This window comes from Muscardinus avellanarius, assembly GCF_963383645.1.
Source record: "Muscardinus avellanarius genome assembly, chromosome: 1".
Taxonomy (NCBI): domain Eukaryota; kingdom Metazoa; phylum Chordata; class Mammalia; order Rodentia; family Gliridae; genus Muscardinus; species Muscardinus avellanarius.
In genome coordinates this window covers 68,144,257-68,162,696 of record NC_137786.1, presented here as the reverse complement: position 1 = coordinate 68,162,696, position 18,440 = coordinate 68,144,257, and the positions used below count along the sequence as shown (strand labels likewise).

The following is an 18,440-nucleotide window of genomic DNA, read 5'->3' as shown; positions in this document are numbered from 1 at the left end:
TCAATTTAGGTAGGTTATCTGTGCTTAGAAATCTATCAATTTCTTTCATGTTTTCCAGTCTATTGGAGTATAAATTTTCAAAATAGTTTCTGATAATCCTTTGAATATCTCTACTATCTGTGATGATGTCTCCTTTTTCATTTCTGATTTTAACAAATTGAGTTGATTCTCTCTTCCTTTTGGTTAGGTTAACCAGGGGTCTGTCAATCTTATTAATCTTTTCAAAGAACCAGCTTTTTGTTTTGTTGATTCTCTGAATTGTTTTTGTTCTCCATTTCATTTATTTCTGCTCTGATTTTAATAATTTCCTGCCTTCTGCTGGCTTTGGGATTAGACTCTTGCAGTCTTTCTTGGTCCTTGAGATGTGTCATTAGGTTGTTTACTTGGTGACTATCTGTTCTTCTTATGTGGGCACTCAATGCTATAAACTTTTCTCTTAATGCTGCCTTCAAAGTATCCCATAGATTTGGGTAACTTTTGTCTCTATTTTCATTTCATTCCATATATTTCTTTATTTCTCTCCTTATATGTTATCTTACCCACTCATCATTCAATAATGTATCATCTAATCTCCATGTATTTAAATAGTTTCTTTGGTCTTCCTGTTGTTGATTTCTACTTTCATTCCACTGTGGTCTAAAACGATGCAGAGAATTATATTACATCTTTTGAATTTGCTGGTGCTTGCTTTGTGGCCCAGGATGTGGAAAAGGTTTCATGGGCTGCTGAGAAGAATGTGTATTCTGCCATTGCTGGTTGAAATATTCTGTATATGTCAGTTATATCCATTTGCTTTAGTTTTCTTTAGTTCTAAAGAGTCTTTACTCATCTTTTGCCTTGAAGATCAATTTAGTGGTGTGAGAGGTATGTTGAAGTCTCCCAATATTATTATATTTGGGTCTATGTGAGATCTGATGTCCTGGAGGGTTTGTTTTACAAATGTGGGTTTTCCCACATTTGGGGCATAAACATCTTCTTGGTGGATTGTTCCTTTTAATAAAAGGAAGTGTCCTGCTTTGTCTCTTCTGATGTGTTTTAGCTTAAAGTATGTTTTGTTGGATATCAGCATTGCTACTCCTGCCTGGTTTTGGTTTCCAATAGCATGATATATCTTTTTTCATTCTTTTACTTTCAGCCTATCCATGTTTTTGGCTGTAAGATATGTTTCTTGCAAACAGCATATATTTGGATTATGTTTTTTTAATTTACATTGCCAGTTTTTGTCTTTTAATTGGTGAGTTAAGTCTCTTGACATTTAGAGTTATTATTGAAATATGATTTTTGTTTCCTGTCATTTTGTATTCTATCTTCTGTTTGGAATAATGTTATTTCTTCTTTACTTCTTAGATGCCCTGCTGAACAACTTCATCTCTTCTTTGTTTCTGAAATGTGCTTCTGTTTTCTTTTTTATGGTTTATTTCTTTAAGTATTTTCTCTAGTAATGGCTTTGAATTCATGAATTTTTTGAGATTCTGCTTATCTTGAAACACTTTTGTTTCTTCATCAATTTTGAATAATAACTTTGCTGGATATAGCAGTTTTGTTTGGAAGATGTATTCTTCCAAGGTCTAGATCACATCATACCAGTCTCTCTTGGCATTCATGACTTGGGTTGTATAGTCTGAGGTGATTTTTATTGTTTTGCCCCTTGTCACCCATTTTTTGTTCTCACTGCTTTTAAGATTCTTTCCTTGACCACTCTGTTGGTCATTTTCATTATTACATGGTGTGGGGAGGTCCTTCTTTGATCTTGTCTTAATGGTGTTCTTTATGTCTCCTGAATGTTTAAGACCAAGTCTCTTTCCTTGTTTGGAAAATTATCTGAAATTATTTCTCTAAAGCGGATGAATACCTAGTCTGAACTGCTATCCCTTCTTTAATGCCTTTTATCCATAAGTTAGGATGTTTCATATTGTCCCATAGTTGGATATTTAGGTTTTGTTGCTATAATGATTTCTTTATGCTGTTGACTGTGTTTTCAGTTTTGAATGAACTGTCTTCTAACAGTAATATTCTATTTTCCATTTTATCTAATCTTTCAGAATTTTTTTCTATTGCAGTCTTTATTTTATTTATTGACTCATTTCATTCTAGACCCTTTTCTGATTCTTTCTTAGTGTCTCCATTTCTTCTTTTATTTTCTGTATACTTGCTTTGAGGCCTTTCATTATATTAAAGATCAGGATTCAGAATACTTTTTCTTGCATTTTTTGTAGGTCAGTATTCGTGATTTCCATTATTTCTTCACTGTTCCTAGTTCTCATATTTTCAGGGTTCTTAGGATTGTTTTTCTGAATTCTTGGCATCTTCTCTTTTGTTGGAATTATGTCTGATCCAATCTTAGTAGGTATTTAGAAGTGTCAGAAGGCAAGCAGTGCTTTATTCAATGGTGAGGGTTGGGTAATGGAAGGGGGACTTGGGTGAAGGGTACAGGAGTCGGGTAAAGAAGAGGATATGATTAGGTTAAGAATTTAAGTATAAGCCGGGCGTGGTGGCGCATGCTTGTAATCCCCACGCTTGGGAGGCGGAGACAGGAGGATCGTGCAGGTTCGAAGCCAGCCGCGCTGGCTTAAGAGACCTTATTTCCAAAAATAAAAAAGTATAAAATAGGTCTGGGAGTGTAGCCCGAAGGTAGAAGGGCTTCCAGGAATCCCAGTACCACAAAAAAAAAAAAAAAAGAAAGAATTTAAGTATAATAAGGTAGTATCTGGTTGAGAATGAGAGAAGGTTAGATAGTAGGACTCATGTAGTATTTAAGTATAGAGATATGAAATACCTTGAATATAAAACAAGGAGATACAGTAAGGGAAAAAAAGAAAAGTTTTGAGATAAGAGAATAGATAGGCTAGAGTGAGGAAGTTTTTAAAAGGAATGAAGGGAGGGAGCAACCTAACATGAATAAAGTTACAAAACAATTTACAAAAACTAACAATTATAAATCAAAAAAAAAAACAACCAAAAGGAAAAAATGAAAAAGGAAAAAAATAAAGGACAAAAATAAAATAAAAAGAACTAGCGAGAGTATGAGAGAAAAACAAAGCAAAACAAACAAAAAAAAAACGAAAGAAAAAAAGTCTTACCTATTTATGTATATAGGACTGGGTCCATGTAATATCTGTATGTCTGATCACTGTGGTGGATTTTGGAGTATATTCCAGTGTCTCTTATTTGCTCTGTCACCTCTGACAGATTATGTGTTTAGGTGTCAGGGTTTCAAATGTCACTTTTAATGAGTTCTGTGTAACTCCAGGGATCTGCTTTTTTTTTTCTTCCTATGCTCTGTGTGCCCTCAGTTCTCTGTGTTCTCCGCCCAGGGCCCAGGCCCTTTGCTCTGAGTCTGTGCTCCCCTCCCCGCACAGGTGGGGAGTGTCCAGTGTAGTCTTGGAGCAACCCCCATGACCCTGTACAGGTACAGCGCCTCGAGTACCTTTCCTGTGTCTCTGGAGGTTCTAAGTGGACTAGCCAGCTGGGCCCAAGTGCCAAGTACCGAGTAATGCAAGAGGTACCTGGTTGACCTGCTGCAGGGTCTCTGGAGGGCTCATTGCACTGCTGTGGCTGCCACCTCTGGTGAGCGCAAGAGCTTTTGGATCTTTTTCTATGTCCCTGAAGCATCCCTGTACTGTTTGCTTATTATGTTGGAGCTCTGTGGCCACTTGTAAGTTCTTGAATTATTTTTCTGGATTTCTTGGGGTGCCATGCTGGTGTTGGCCAGAGTTAGGACTACCGGTTTGTGTCAGCAGCCTGAGATGGTGCTGGCAGCTGGGCCGTGTCCACAGCAGGTCAGTCATACACTCAGACTTTTTGTAGTGGATCTCGTAGTTTAGAGTACTGTATTCCTTCTGCTATGGTTCCTGGTTCTGTTTTGGTTTGAGAGCTTTCTTTCTTTTGTTTGTCAAGATGCTGCCTTCTCGAGTTGAACTTTATTTGTTTCAGCTACTGAGATGTGCTCATCCTGCAATCACCATTTTGAATCTCCCCTCTTTTTTCCTATTTTTTAACTGCTAGTTTGAAGAGCTTAAGAGTTCTTGACTATTTACAGATGAAATTGAATATTTTTTACTGAATCTATTAAATGACTTTAAAATAAAATATAAGATAAAAAAGAACTGTACAAAAATTAGAATACAATACACCTTTAAACAATATGTTTTCCAAATAGATCTTAAAAAAATAACTATTAGCCCATTATTTAGCTGTGAATTTTAGTTGCTTCCCTCTTCCCTTTGTTACTTCCTTCCTTTCTTCCTTCCTTTTTTTTTTTTTTTTTTTTTTTGGTACTGGGAGGTTGAACCCCCAGAGGCATTCTACCTCTAACCTACATCCCCAGCCCTTTTATTTATTCATTTACTTATTTATTTTGTATTTTGAAAAAGGGTTGCTAAGGTCTCACTAAGTACTGAAACTGTCCTGAAAACTGTGATTTTCCTGTCTCAGCCTCCCAAGTAGTAGAATTATAGGCATGTGTGTACTGCCATGTCATTTTATCTGTTTCTTTACGAGTATCCTTACTTGCTGAATTTTGGTTTAGATGCAAAAGAATCTTTTTTTCTCCTTTGGATAGAGAGAAACATCTTTCTTGTACATTATAAGCAACTGGAATTGGAGGGAAAATATTTTTAAGCTACACCAAGAAGTTGCAGTAAATTAGTAAATTCTATTTTTTTAAATGATCAATATTAAAATATGTATTTTTATAAAATATAGGATAGTTGATTTCCAAATGTGTCTTTTTTATACTTTTTGATTGTGAGTTTTCTATTCTGAATTAAATTAGAATAAGAATGACATTCTATGTCTAGCTTTTAGTACTGGCAGTTTCCATATGACAGTACTTTTCACCCTTAAGGATACAGATCAAATCTTACTTCCTAGATATGTCTGTAATCATACACATGTAAACTAAAAGTGTGTGATTGTAATATTTCCCTTACTCTAAGACTGTGAATTAGTATTTTATACAAATTTAGTTAACATGAAAAAAGTAGTTTTCCTTAAAATATGAGTGTTTCTATCTAAAGCAAAATAGAACAATAACTTGCAAGTGGTAGGTATTCAGTTAATGTATACTAAAGTTACATATTTTTCTTAAGATAATATATTGTTTTATCTTAATTTCTAAGATATACTATTTTTTCTTTCATACCCATTGATTTTATCAGAAGTTTAAAATTTTGACATTCATAGATTAGCAACATTTTAGAGAACCACATTTAAATGTAGACTTCCTCAGGAAATATTAAAATCATTTGCCTCAATTATTACCAGTTGCCAAGACTATAGATTAAACATGTTTAGCATTTTTATCTATTTATTTACCACATATTTACCAAAATATGTGCTTCAAATATACTAAGATTTTACATTTTCTAATGGAACATTAACAAATGAATGGAATATTAACACACTGATATATATGAGGACAGTGCAACAGATACATTAGATGCAGCACTTATTTTTATTTATTTTTATAACATATTTTAGACAAACCGAACTGTCTTCAATGTATTTCTGGTCCCTTTGTGGTAAATGTTTAGTGTTAACTACAGTCACCCTGCCATGCAATATACCAGAACTTATTTTTTTCTAACTGTAAATTTGCATGTAATGTAATTGTTGACCAACCTTTCCCCTCAGTGTCCCCATCTTTTGGTAACTACCATTCTACTCTCAATTTGTTTAACATCAACTTTTTTAGATTCCACATATAAGTCAAATCATATAGTATTTGTCTCTGTGCCTGGGTTATTTTACTTAACACAATTTCCTTGGGGCTTATCTGTGTTGCCACAAATGACAGGCTATCATCATTTTTTTTTTGCAGCTGAATAATATGCTGTGGTGTATATGTGTCACCATTTCTTTATTCATTCATCCAATGATGGACAGTTAGGTTTACCCCCTCTCTTGGGTATTGTGAATCACGTTGCAGTAAACATGGCAGTGCAGATGTTTTCAATATACCAGTTTCTTTTCCTTTGGACATGTACCCATCAGCAAGGTTGCCAAATTGTACAATAGTTCTATTTTTAATTTTTGGAGCACTCTTCATGCAGTTTTTCATATTAGATACACTAATTTATATTCCTATCTGGTCCCTTCCTGACTGTTCTTAGTAACTGTAATATGTCTACTAAGGTTGAGGGATGAAATCCATAGTTGCAGAGCATTTGAGCTAAGTGTATAACTTCTGTATTTAAATATTAAATCTATAACTTTGATTTTGTGACAAAGAAACTAAATCAAAGCTTTAATTTTATGAAATTCTAGGATTCCATGACACAGTTTGTAAATGAAATAGACTTTGAATTTTTAATCTGATGTTATTCATAATTTGCATAAGAATAATTTTTCCAAATCTAATTTCTTTCTCTTCTTTAATCTCCTATTTACATTTTATCCTCAGCATCCTATATTTTGAGTACCAGTTATAGTATATCCATAAAATGAGTAATGTATTGTTACATATAGGCAGAAAATTAACTATACTTGCTTAGAAAAGCATAATCTAAAAAAAGTTTTTTTTTACCAACTTCTATAATTACCACCTTCAAACTTTTTACCTAAATATTTGCCTGTTCATTATTGAGGTTTCCCTTTCATATGCCTGTGCCTTAAAATAAAGCATTTACTTAAACCTTTATCATTTAACTATATTACATATTACTGTTGGCATTTAATAAATTTTTCAAATATATCTTCTTATTAAAGTTCTTTGATGTCACAAAGTTTAAAGAGACCTGTTAAAAATCAACAAACTTAGTCATTTAGTAAACTAACTGTTGTATCTTAGTTCACTTCTAGAGTGGAGAAAATTATGAGCATTTGTTCCTAGGAATGAAAAAGCATTCCTTCCTACAATCTATTATCATTAGCCTTTGGTTTTGTGCCTTCTCTGTAATGATATAGGTTTGTTTCTCCTTTATTCTTTGCAGAGTGCTGCAGCAGCTCCCAGTCCAGTGCTAGGAAACATTCCCCCAGGAGATGGCATGCCAGTAGGTCCTGTACCACCAGGGTTCTTTCAGGTACTCAGAGAAACTCTGACTAGGAATGTTAAGGCATAGGAACTCCTGTTTTATTTTATTTAAAGATAATGAAGTAGGATAAGGCTATTTTTATTCTTAAGGTAAATATAATGCTGTGCAGCCAACTCTTGATTGTTCAGACTAGTTATCTAATATTGCCCTTCCTTCCTATGTTTTAGTTGTTGTTAATTAATTAATTGAGCCATTTCTTTGTCCAATTAGGAAGGAAAAGGAGTTGAAATGCAAATTAGTCTATTACCTATGGTAAATACTTTGTGGGAGAAGAGACTAAAGATAATATTATGAAAAGAGATGTATTTTTAACTTTCCAAGCTATCCATATTTCCACAGATTAGAGGTAATCAAAATTTGGCTGTACTTTTAAAAATATAGCTACATCATAAGCTATTTGTCAAGAATTAATAGGCTAAATAAGAATATTTTAGATCATTTTTGTGGCCCTTAAGGTAGAATTTTTATTATTATTGAATAATAGATTTAAAAATATATATTAATATTTTAAAATTTCAATAAGATTATGTGTTTTAGTAATGATGATCATGATTTTAGAATTATAATGTAATATCTCACTTTTTCATTTTATGGTATCACATCTTAAGTCTAATAGTATTCTAACTCTAACATAGATTCTGAAATTTATTTTGATGTGTAGTTAAATTTATAATACACTTTGAAAATATTAAGACTTAGGAGTTAAGAGCTAAAATTGGAAGGCATTATAGGAATTAATATGCTGTATTGTTAACAAATTACATTAGTACATCTAAGCTAATTTGTCACTTTATTTTTTATATTTTCAAAGTCCTTTACAATCATTTGTTAACTAAACCATACCGTAATTATAAAGTACATCAATGTGAAAATGGAGAAATAAAATTATAAGCAATTTTCAAAGTATATCAATTGAATTAAAATGACTTAATTAGAATCTAGTACCAACACTGGTCTTTAGGACATACTTATTTGCTCAGCTGCTCTATATTAATATCCAAGTGGTCTAGAATATTTCAGGCAGAGTTTTCCTAGAGCTCACATTCTATCTTGGGAGCCCTTTCTTATAAATTAGAAACAGATTATAACTCTTGTTAATTAAACAACCACCATTTAAGATCATGATAATAATATGACTCAGGGTCTTTCTAAGTTGTTGAGGCTGGCCTCCCCGTACTGGGGTTCCAGGTGTGTGTCAATACTCCTAGCCAATAGCTAACATTTAACTGATTTCTATTGTCTAAATGCTTTCTACATATATCAGCTCATTCCCATTGTGCAGATGGAGAAACCAAGATATTGACAGATATATGATTTGGAGAGAATCAGAAAGTGAGAGGGCTGAGATTTAAATCAAGGAAGTATGGACTTATTCCATTAAATTTACCTGTTGAAGTTCATGTTTGCTTGATATTCATGAAATATCTTTAGCTTATTTATTTTTCTTCATGCTCTTATTTCTCTTGCCAAAGATGGGTTGGTGTTAGGGAGTAAATCAGAAAAGTTTATCTATCTGAGATTTAGAAGCTGTCTAATTGGCACTTTTTAAAGTTGGTGAGGAAGCCAAATTATTTCATTCTAGGGTCATGCTAAGTCACATAAATCCATACATTGCCATCTTCACATTTGGTAGAATGAACAATTCTCCTCTTACCTATCTCCTTTCTCCAAGTATTGTTAAGAGAAGTTTAAAGAGAAATAGATTTGTTTTAATTTTTCCAGTGTGATTAAATTTGAGTACGACTAGATGCCAGGCACTGTGGTAGGTATCTAAAAATTAGTAGGTATACTATATATTTTCCAGACAATCATTGTCTAGCTGACAAGGTATTATAAAAAAATAAATAAAAGAAGGCAGGTGCAGTGACACATGCCTTATAATCCAGTACTTGGGAGGCTGAGAAAAAAAGATTGCAGGTTACCAGATCAGTGCTTAGTAACTTCGTGAAACCGTTTCAGAAAAAATAAAAAGGGCTAAGGGAGTAATTCAGCAGTAGAATGCCCCTGGCTTTAATTCCCAGTACCACAAGCAAACAAATAAGTAAATAATGGAAATTTTATGATGAACATGAAGAAAGAGCTATTAAGTCTGTCTGAATTGGAGATAAGAGTGGTTGAGAAAAAGTTCTCTGGCAAAACAAGCAGGTGAATACATTTCAGAAAGTGGGAAAAGTATAAGTGAAAGTGTGGCAGCATCAAAGTGACCAATGCCAAGTTGTGCTGAGCGATACACAGACACTGTGCAGAAGGGTAGCAAGGGATGCTGGACATGAATTGGAAAGATAAGCGCTAGTCTGTGGAGAAGAGCCTTCTAGGCCAGTTAAGAGCTTGAGTCTGTGTCCAGTAGGCATATAGGAGCCATCAGAGATCTTTAAGAAGGGCAGAGTCCTGAATATGCAGAGAGCTCCGGCTTTTTGTTAGGCATCTGTGACACAAGTATTTACAAAATCCTTGCTCTCAAAAGGCCTATAGAGGAATGAAAGAGAAAAAGCAACTAGAGTATAGAATTTAGAAAATGGTTACAGTAAGTATGTAGATAGTCCTCTTAGAACAAATCAGACCACTAAACCCCATCTAGGAAGAGACATAACCAGGGAAGTATTTTCAACATAGTAAAAGAAATACAAATTGGCATCTAAAGATGAATTAGCGGTTAGGCAAAGAAAGCAGGCAGAGAGGGGAGAAAATTCTAGGAAGAGATAAAATAATTTACAAAACCCAGAGTTGAGAGACCAACCATTTCATAAGAACAGGAGCTTAATTAGCTAAAGGACAAGTAGCTGGTCATACCACCCAAGAGGGACCTTGTAGATTACTTAACATTTGAACATGATTTTAAGGGCAGTAATAAGCTTTGGAAGATTTTAAGCAGGAAAGAGAGATGTGTTCATATTTGCAATTTTTAGAAAAAATAAATCACTCCACATTCACAAAGGGACAAGTTTGGAGGTAGAGAGACTAGCTAGGAGCTGTACCGTAATCTGGGTGAGATGTGTGTGTGTGTGTGTGTGTGTGTGTGTGTGTGTGTGTGTGTGTGTGTGTGTTGCTGGGGATGAATCCCAGAGGCTTTCTACCTTCAGGCTACACTCCCAGACCTATTTTGTATTTTATTTGGAAACAGAGTCTCACTAATTTGCTGAGAGCCTAAGTAGCTGAGGCTGGCTTCAAACCTGCGCAATCCTCCCGTCTCAGCCTCCCAAGTACTGGGATTAACAAGCGTGCGCCACCACGCCCAGCAGCTGGGTGAGATTTAAAATAGCTCAACTACACTATCTCTATGACCTACATTATGATGTAAAACTGTAAGACTAATGTACCAATAAAAGTATTTAAAGTATTTTTAATGAAGATAGTGGCAGTGGGTGTGGAGAAGGACTTGAGAGACAGAAATAAATGCAGGGGTGGGGAGATAAATAAAAGAAGCTGAAGGCAATATCCTGGTCTGGCTCTAATCCGAACAGAGGGATTATTACTTTCCAAGATGAGACCACAGGGTGGAGGATAGGTTTTAGGTAGGGCAGGTGCAGTTCCTGCGCCACTGCCAATTAGAGATGTGTGTTAAGCTGATGGACCTACAGGCTGAAGCCACGACAGTGATCTAGACGAGAGGTGAAAATTGCAGGATCATCATCATGTTAAGGGCACTTGAATCCACAAAAGTAGACTAATTGTCCAGGGAGAAAATATGGAATGAGAAGGTAAGAGGATATACCACAAAACTACAAAACCACCTATATTTAAAAGGTGAGCAAAGGGAACAGAACCCACTACAGAGACTAAGTATAGTGGTGTCAGGGTAGATATTATAGTAGTCAAAGGAAGAGACTTTCTGAACCTATTCAAGATCAGGAAGAGTAGGAGTAAAAAGGAAGAAAGAGCTCATGCTTATGTTTGATGAGCCCTAAGGTAGAAAGAAATTTGGATGTATCAAAGATGATTCTGAAACTCCTATTTTGTGATTCTAATTATCTATGTAAGGAAAGACTGGAGATTTAAAAAATTGGGATACATTTGAGTTTAATAACAGAAGCCATTCCTCTTATTCTGTTAGCCATTTCAGCAAATCCCAAGTACTTTTCCCACATATTCAACCTTTAAGTATATCCAGTTTCTCTAGAAATGCCTCTCAAATACTGAAAATTCAAATTATCAAATTGTATGTGTGTTAAGAGTGAAAATTCAAATCATCAAACCACGTGTGTTTCTGGGGATTGAATGGAGGGGTGTTTTGCCACTGAGCTGCATCCCCATTTTTTAAATTTTTTTAAATTTTTGAAACAGGATCATGCTAAGTTGCTGAAGGTCTCTGAGTTGCCAATGCTGTTCTTGAACTTGCATCTGTCCTGTCTCAGCCTCCTGAGATTATGAGCATTCACGACAGCACCTGACTCCAATTGATCACTTTTTCTTTTTTCTTTTTTGGTGGTACTGGGGGTGGAACCCAGGGGCTTTCTAACTCCAGGCTATTCTTTCAGACCTATTTTATATTTTATTTAGAAACAGGGTCTCACTAAGTTGCTGAGAGCCTCACTAAGTAGCTGAAGCTGGCTTCGAACCTGCGTGATCCTCCTGTCTCAGCCTCCCAAGCACGGGGATTACAAGCGTGTGCCACCATGCCCGGCTCAATTGATCACATTTTTTTTTTGTGTGTGTGTGTGTGTGTGTGTGTGTGTGTGTGTGGTACTGGGGTTCCTGGAAGCCCTTCTACCTCCGGGCTACACTCCCAGACCTATTTTTACATTTTTATTTGGAAACAGGGTCTCTTAAACCAGCGCGCACGGCTGGCTTCGAACCTGCGCGATCCTCCTGTCTCTGCCTCCCAAGCGCGGGGATTACAAGCGTGCGCCACCACACCCAGCATCAATTGATCACATTTTAAGAAAGAAATATGATGTTACTGTTTTTGATACATAAAGTAATGGGATAAGACAACTCAAATATTTCTTAAAATATCAGTATTGGTGGTGATTTGGACTCTAAAATATTTCCTAAATATCACTATCAGGATTGGTTATGGTTGCACTACAGCATGATTTTGGCAGTAATGCATGTTGTTAATAAAAAAAAAAAAACCGCTGGACAACCATTGGTGGGAGGGCGGAAGGGAAAACGGGGGTGGGGGAGAGAGGGCACCAAATATAGTATAAATGTATACTATTTATGTTCAATAAAAAAATTGTTAAAAAAATAAAAATAAAAAATAAAAATAAATTTAAAAAAACAGCTGCCTTTCATGAGTACAAATAATAGTAGGTAATCATAATTCCAGTTAAAACACTTGTTTCTAATCTTACCAAAGAGACTGTCCTCCAAGAATGATCCAGATCTAGAGAACCTGTGATGTGGTATCATTCGAGCTCACAAACTGTAATGTTGGATATCAGGGACCATCAGTGCACAGGGGCAGTTACAAGGCAAAGGAGATTGAAAGCAACTAGGAAAGAGCAGGCTGAAGGCTGGCTAGGGAGAGACTAAGGCTCCCTAAGAAGTCAGATGGAGACAGACACCGATGTCAGAGAATCCCCAGTTGAAAGAAGTGCTAAACAGTTTTTCCAGCCTCTCTGCATAGTTGCAGCTACTAAAGTCCAAAGAATAGTTACCTCCCATTGTCTTTTACCTTTAGTTAGACTATAAAAATATTTTATGTTATAATATTAGGAAATGCAAAGTTTATTTGTGAATAGCTGAAATGGGAATGGAACATAAAATGATTAGGCCTATTAGAATTAAATGAATAAATTAAAGAATATTTATAATTATCATTAAAATTTATAACTAATACATCAGGGACCATTAAGTAGTTCTGATATGTACTCTTTTTGTGATCATATTTAAAAAGCTGATTGAAGCAGTTCTTCTCAGTAGACAAACATATTTCTTTTATTCCTGTTTACATTATAGAACAAGGCCCCTATTTTTCATTGTAAGTATAGACTTAAAATTTATTATCAAGTTGAATTATCACAAGTTCTAAACTTGTGAATTCATGACAAATATAATTTAATCTGTACAATAAATGTGATTATTACTTCATATATTTAATAGGTCCATTCTAAAAAATAATATATAGGTTAGTGTCTTTCCCTTTGTGACACTGTTCACACTTAAAACTTTGATGTTTTATTGAAATGAGAGCTTTTGTTGCTGAGTATAACAATTAAGTAGAATCAGTGGGACTAGTTGGACATGTAAAAGGAAGTATAAAGATTAAATGAAACACATTTATTTACTTGGAATCTTTATCAAAGGAATGATTTGTATAAGGAATCCTGTAAATCTTCAAAGTGACACCTACCACGGAACTGATGAATGACTTTAGAGCAGCTCTCTTAAATTGAAATGTCTGGCTGTTTAGGATCAGAGGGAAGGCAACAGAAGCAGCCAACAATCTGACTAGAGTCTGGAAATTTTTGTAGAATAAAATACAATATTGTAATATAGTCAGAGTACACATTATGGGCACACAAAATTCAGTCTGTACCTTTCCTGTGCCTGTTCCTGAGTCTTTTTCAAAAGTTCCATTTTATACTAAAAAATTGAATTATATATTGACAGGATCAATCTGCTATTTATTCTCATAGCATTCCTACAAAAAGATAGTCAAATATTTTAATGCCTACAATTTTATTGAAATGGGTGGTAGTATTTCTTAGACCAATTAGATTTTTAAATTTATGTATAATATAAATAATTAGTAAAATGCCCTATATAAAACAAAAGTACTCATTTTTATATTTTAAAAAGTCAGACCATTAACTCAGTTACAATATAAAATTGTATAATTCTGTGGATAACAAAAAGCTTGTTTTGTCACCTTACAGAACGGTAAACCAGTATTTCTTTGTCAAACAGAAAGATTCCAGGAAAAGTCAAAAATCTTTATTTTTTTTTCTTCCTCCTGCTCCTAACTACAGAAAACATTCAAAATGGAAACAATGTCATATTTATCACTCTAAAAACTAAATACATTCATATGTTTTATATAAGGCAATATAATCTTTTAATAGGTGTTAACAGATAATATCTTTGAGTCTACAACTAATGTGGTATATACTAGTAAATATCTAATTCGGAAGTATAAAAGTCGATTTAATTTTACCATGTATTCCACTATGTTTTGATTTTTATCTTGGTACATTTACTATATTCTAGCTAGATTTCCAGTTTTCTTAATGGAGGCTGTTGAAAACTAATAATATATTTATGTCTGGTTCTAAATCTAAGACTTCTGAGATGTATCTGATGAGAAATACGTGTTACAAATAAATATACCAAGTAATTTAATTTCAGACCAAGGTAGCCATCCATATTTTAAATCCTAAATTGATTGAAACTGATATACCACAAAATATGTTATGGCACGTTTGTAAGTCGTGGTTTGTTTTCAGGGCTGGTATTAACAATGGCAAAGCTGCTTTGCCATCTAGTGGTGATTTGCAGATGCCTTCATTTATTCAGGATCTATTTTCCAAAGGTTCTATTTTTAGCGAAACTACACTCTAGCAAGCTGACCTAATGCTTTCATAGCAATAACACAAAAAGAAAGAAAAAGAGTAAGAAAAATCTCTTTTTTTGATATTTACTAGAAAACATTCAATATAAATGACTTTCATAAAACAACAAAACACAAATCTAAACTGAATGCAATACTTTATATTTTAAAAGAATAAAAATGAGTAAAAATGAGAAAATAATTCTTTCATCTAACAAATTAACTCTCAAAACTAAAAAAGAAAAATGAGAAATGTTTTTATAAGCCCCATGTTAAATGTTTTTAAAAGGCAAATATATATACAATCCATATCTAAAAAATAAGTCTTACGGTTTGAAGATACCTTAGTGTCCATTTTCATCTGCTCTGCTATTCCTATTCAGATTTTCGAAACCCAGCCATTTTCTTATCAGTAGCACCTGTTTTACCCCAAGATTTCTACACATGGTTAAACTGTCTACATGCCTTCTCACTTCCCTTTTATTATTCATCTTGTTATTGTCTTCTCTGCCACAGATTTGCCTTTCCTCGTATCTTTTCTGACCATGCCTATTTCAGACAGTAGTCTTTGAAAGTATTCTAATCTCTGTGAAACTCTTTCCCTCTCTCCAATAGTTAGGGCTATTATCTTAGATCTTAGTGAATCAAAAGACTAGTTATTATAACCTTTCTTTGTTTGAATGAGTAGTATATTGAGAATCTCAAATAGAACTAACTTATTAAAATAATATAAATTTATACAGTTTTTAAAATTTGGATATTAAAATAGCATTTCTCATAATTAAGTACACTAGATATGGGCAGTGGAGGTAGGAAAGATTGCTTATTTATCAAAGCTCAAGCTATAAAAATTAAGTTTAATTTTTTAAAAATGTAATTTTAAATCTTTAAAGAACAGTGATTCTAAGTGTTGAAAATAGAACAAGACTTTTCCTAGAATAAAGATAAAAGCAACTAAAAAATAAAGGTGCCTGACAGCTGCTGGCTTTGATAATGCTATCCTGCAGTTGTGGTAATAGTTTTTCGGGCCTCAACTATTAGAACAAATTAAAACTGCTCAGCTTGAGTAACTAAATAAGCTTTTTTAAAAATTGCAGTTCAGACATCCAAAGACCCTACAGCAGTGACTGGATAGATAGAGTGAACAAAGACAAGAGTGCTGGCTGGTGAGAGTGGTTGAGAATCTTTACTTGGGTCTGCCAGTTTAGACAGAATAAAGTACTTTTCTGTTAGAATCTAGTGATGATGAAGACGATGACAACAATGACGATGACGACGACGACGACGATGATGATGATGATGATGATGATGATGATGATGATGATGATGACGATTTAAACAAGTATTTAGGAAAAAGTTAGTTTGCCCACCCAAGATCCTTATTTATTTTTCTTTTCACTTTCATGCTACTCCTGCAAGATAAGGTGTCAAGATATTTAGTATAAAACAATAAAGTATGTTTAAAAGTACATATATGATAAGAGCTTAGCTATTTTTCATATTCTTTGAATTATAAATTTTCTTTTGGAAATAATCAAATTATTGAAAATTCTTCCAAGAATGATTTATTTTTTATTAAAGTCCCTTGATAAGATATTATTATAAATTAAAATACAGGTCTACCAGGCTAGTTATGACATAATTTTGGCTTTTTTTTAAAAAATAGTCAGTATATTGTGAGGAAATAAAAGTAAGGAATGGATTATTAAATATATTAAGTGCTCATGTAGGGAGATAGATTTGTCTTAAGTATGCATTAAGAAGTCTTCAGCTTTTTAAAAAGTAACATCAATAGGTGGTATTCAGGAATAATTTGTCTTATATATAAGAGGTAACAAACTTTTTCTGTAAAAGGCCAGATAGTAAATATTTTAGATTTTGCGGGCCACATCATAGTCTCCATCACAACCACTCAGTTTCTTTTGTTGTAAGACAAAACCAGCCATAGACACTATAAAAATTAATGTGCATGCTTATGTTCTAGTAAAGATTTATTTACAAAATCAAGATGAAAATTTTTATTTCTTTTGGTATTGGGCTAAATTTAGCCCATTTCTGTTTTATATAGATATGGTAAGAAATAACGAGTCAGAGATCCAAAGAGTAAATTAGGTCAATATTTTTCTTAAATGTGTTAGCATACCTCTAACATGAGAGTCCAGGGAGTCAATTAGCTTGTAATATATAAAAATTTTTGGAGGTAGATAATGTGAGGCTAGAACAATTTGGTTTTATTGTTATATTTGTTTATTTTGTTTTAATGGATGAGACAAACTATAATTTGAAAACACTAGTGACTAAGGTTGCAGGCAACATACAACACAAATATTTATTGTATCTCCTTCATATCAGACAGAGTTGCACAGTGAACAACTAAATAGAAATTCTTGTCCTTATAGAACTTAAACAAAATAATTATTTTTAAATATATGATATGTTTAGATAGTGATCATGACTAAGGAAGAAAATGAAAGGAAAAAGAAAGATAAGCAGCATTCCAAAAGTTTTAGTTAAGGAGGCCAGATTTCACTTGAATTAAGATTTAAAGGAAGTAAGGGAATAAACTATAGAATATTTGAGGAAAGAGTATTCCAGCTGAGAGAGCAAAAGTCCTGAATTCAAAATAGAACATTTTTTTGTAGCTAACTTGGAGTGTCACTTCAGAGATGTTGGATAGCCCAGATCAAGTAGAACTTTGTCAGTTCTTGTAGAGATTTTGGGTTTTAATCTGAATGGAGGCTTTTGCACTTGCATTTTGGGATTGATCTGTAGGAGGGAAGTGTAGAAACAAGAAAATTATTTTGGATGGCATTGCAGAATTTTGACAGGAGATTACTATGATATCAAGGTGGAGATATAAGTAGTTGAATTCTTTATATATTTTGAATCTAGAAAAAAGCAAATATTGTGATGGTTTAGATAGATATTTGTAAGAGAAAAAGACAAATCAATGATGATTATAAACCAGTTGGGTATGGTGGCACATTCCCAGTTGTAAGCCTAGTACTTGAGGGGCTGTGACAGAATGATTTTAGGTTTGATGGAAGCCTCAGGAACTTGGTAAGACCTTGTTTCAAAATAAGAAATAAAATAGGACTGGGGATGCAGCTCAGAAATAGAATAAATACCCCTGGATTCAATTAACAGTGCCACACACATGCAAGAAGAATGACTGTAAACTGGGCACAGTGGTGCATGCCTGTGATCCCAGTACTTGGGAGATCGAGACAGGAGGATCACATGTTCCAGACCATCCTATGGTAACTTACTGAGACTCTGTTTCAAAATAAAAAGTGAAAAGAAAAAAAAAAAAAAAAAGACTGGTGTTGTATCGCTCAGTGGTAGGATAGAATGCCCTTGGGATCAATCCCCAGTACCATACGGCTTTTGGCCTACTCATCTGGAAAATGTGGAGCTGACATTTACTGATGTAAGTAAGCCCTTAAGAGGGAGCATAAGAGGGGATTTCAGAAGGTTTTCATTGGGAACTTGTTAAACAGAAGATGGTTATTATATGTCAAGAACACTGAGTCAGGAGTGAATATTTGTGCCTGGACATTTGTGGTTGAGGTTTGGACTATAATGTAACTTTGGTGTCATTAGCAAATGGCTTGTATTTAAAACCATGAGTTGCTGGGCGTGATGGCGCACACTTGTAATCCCCGTGCTTGGGAGGCAGAGACAGGAGGATCACGCAGGTTCGAAGCCAGCCTTGCTGGCTTAAGAGACCCTGTTTCCAAATTTTAAAAGTATAAAGTAGGTCTGGGAGTGTAGCCGGAAGGCAGAAGGGTTTCCAGGAACCCCAGTACCACAAAAAACAAAAACAAAAAAAACAAAAACAAAAACATGAGTCTGGATGATAATACCGATGGAGACAGAGTTAATACAGTGACAGATCCCAGGGCACTCCCATG

At 34.2% G+C, this 18,440-nt stretch overlaps 1 protein-coding gene across 23 annotated transcripts in view; it reads left to right on the top strand.

Annotated features, from left to right (window-relative positions):
* Positions 1-18,440, top strand: part of SSBP2 (single stranded DNA binding protein 2) — a gene marked incomplete at both ends in the record, with an annotated part of 297,446 nt that overhangs the window by 207,700 nt on the left and 71,306 nt on the right. For 18 of the 23 annotated variants that reach the window (XM_080717335.1, XM_080717329.1, XM_080717341.1 and 15 more), the window contains one exon: positions 6,933-7,022. The exons of the other annotated variants lie outside the window; for them this stretch is intronic. In XM_080717335.1, coding sequence (XP_080573461.1) covers positions 6,933-7,022 — 90 coding nt within the window. The remainder of the gene's footprint in view (positions 1-6,932; positions 7,023-18,440) is intronic. 23 annotated transcript variants of the gene reach the window in all.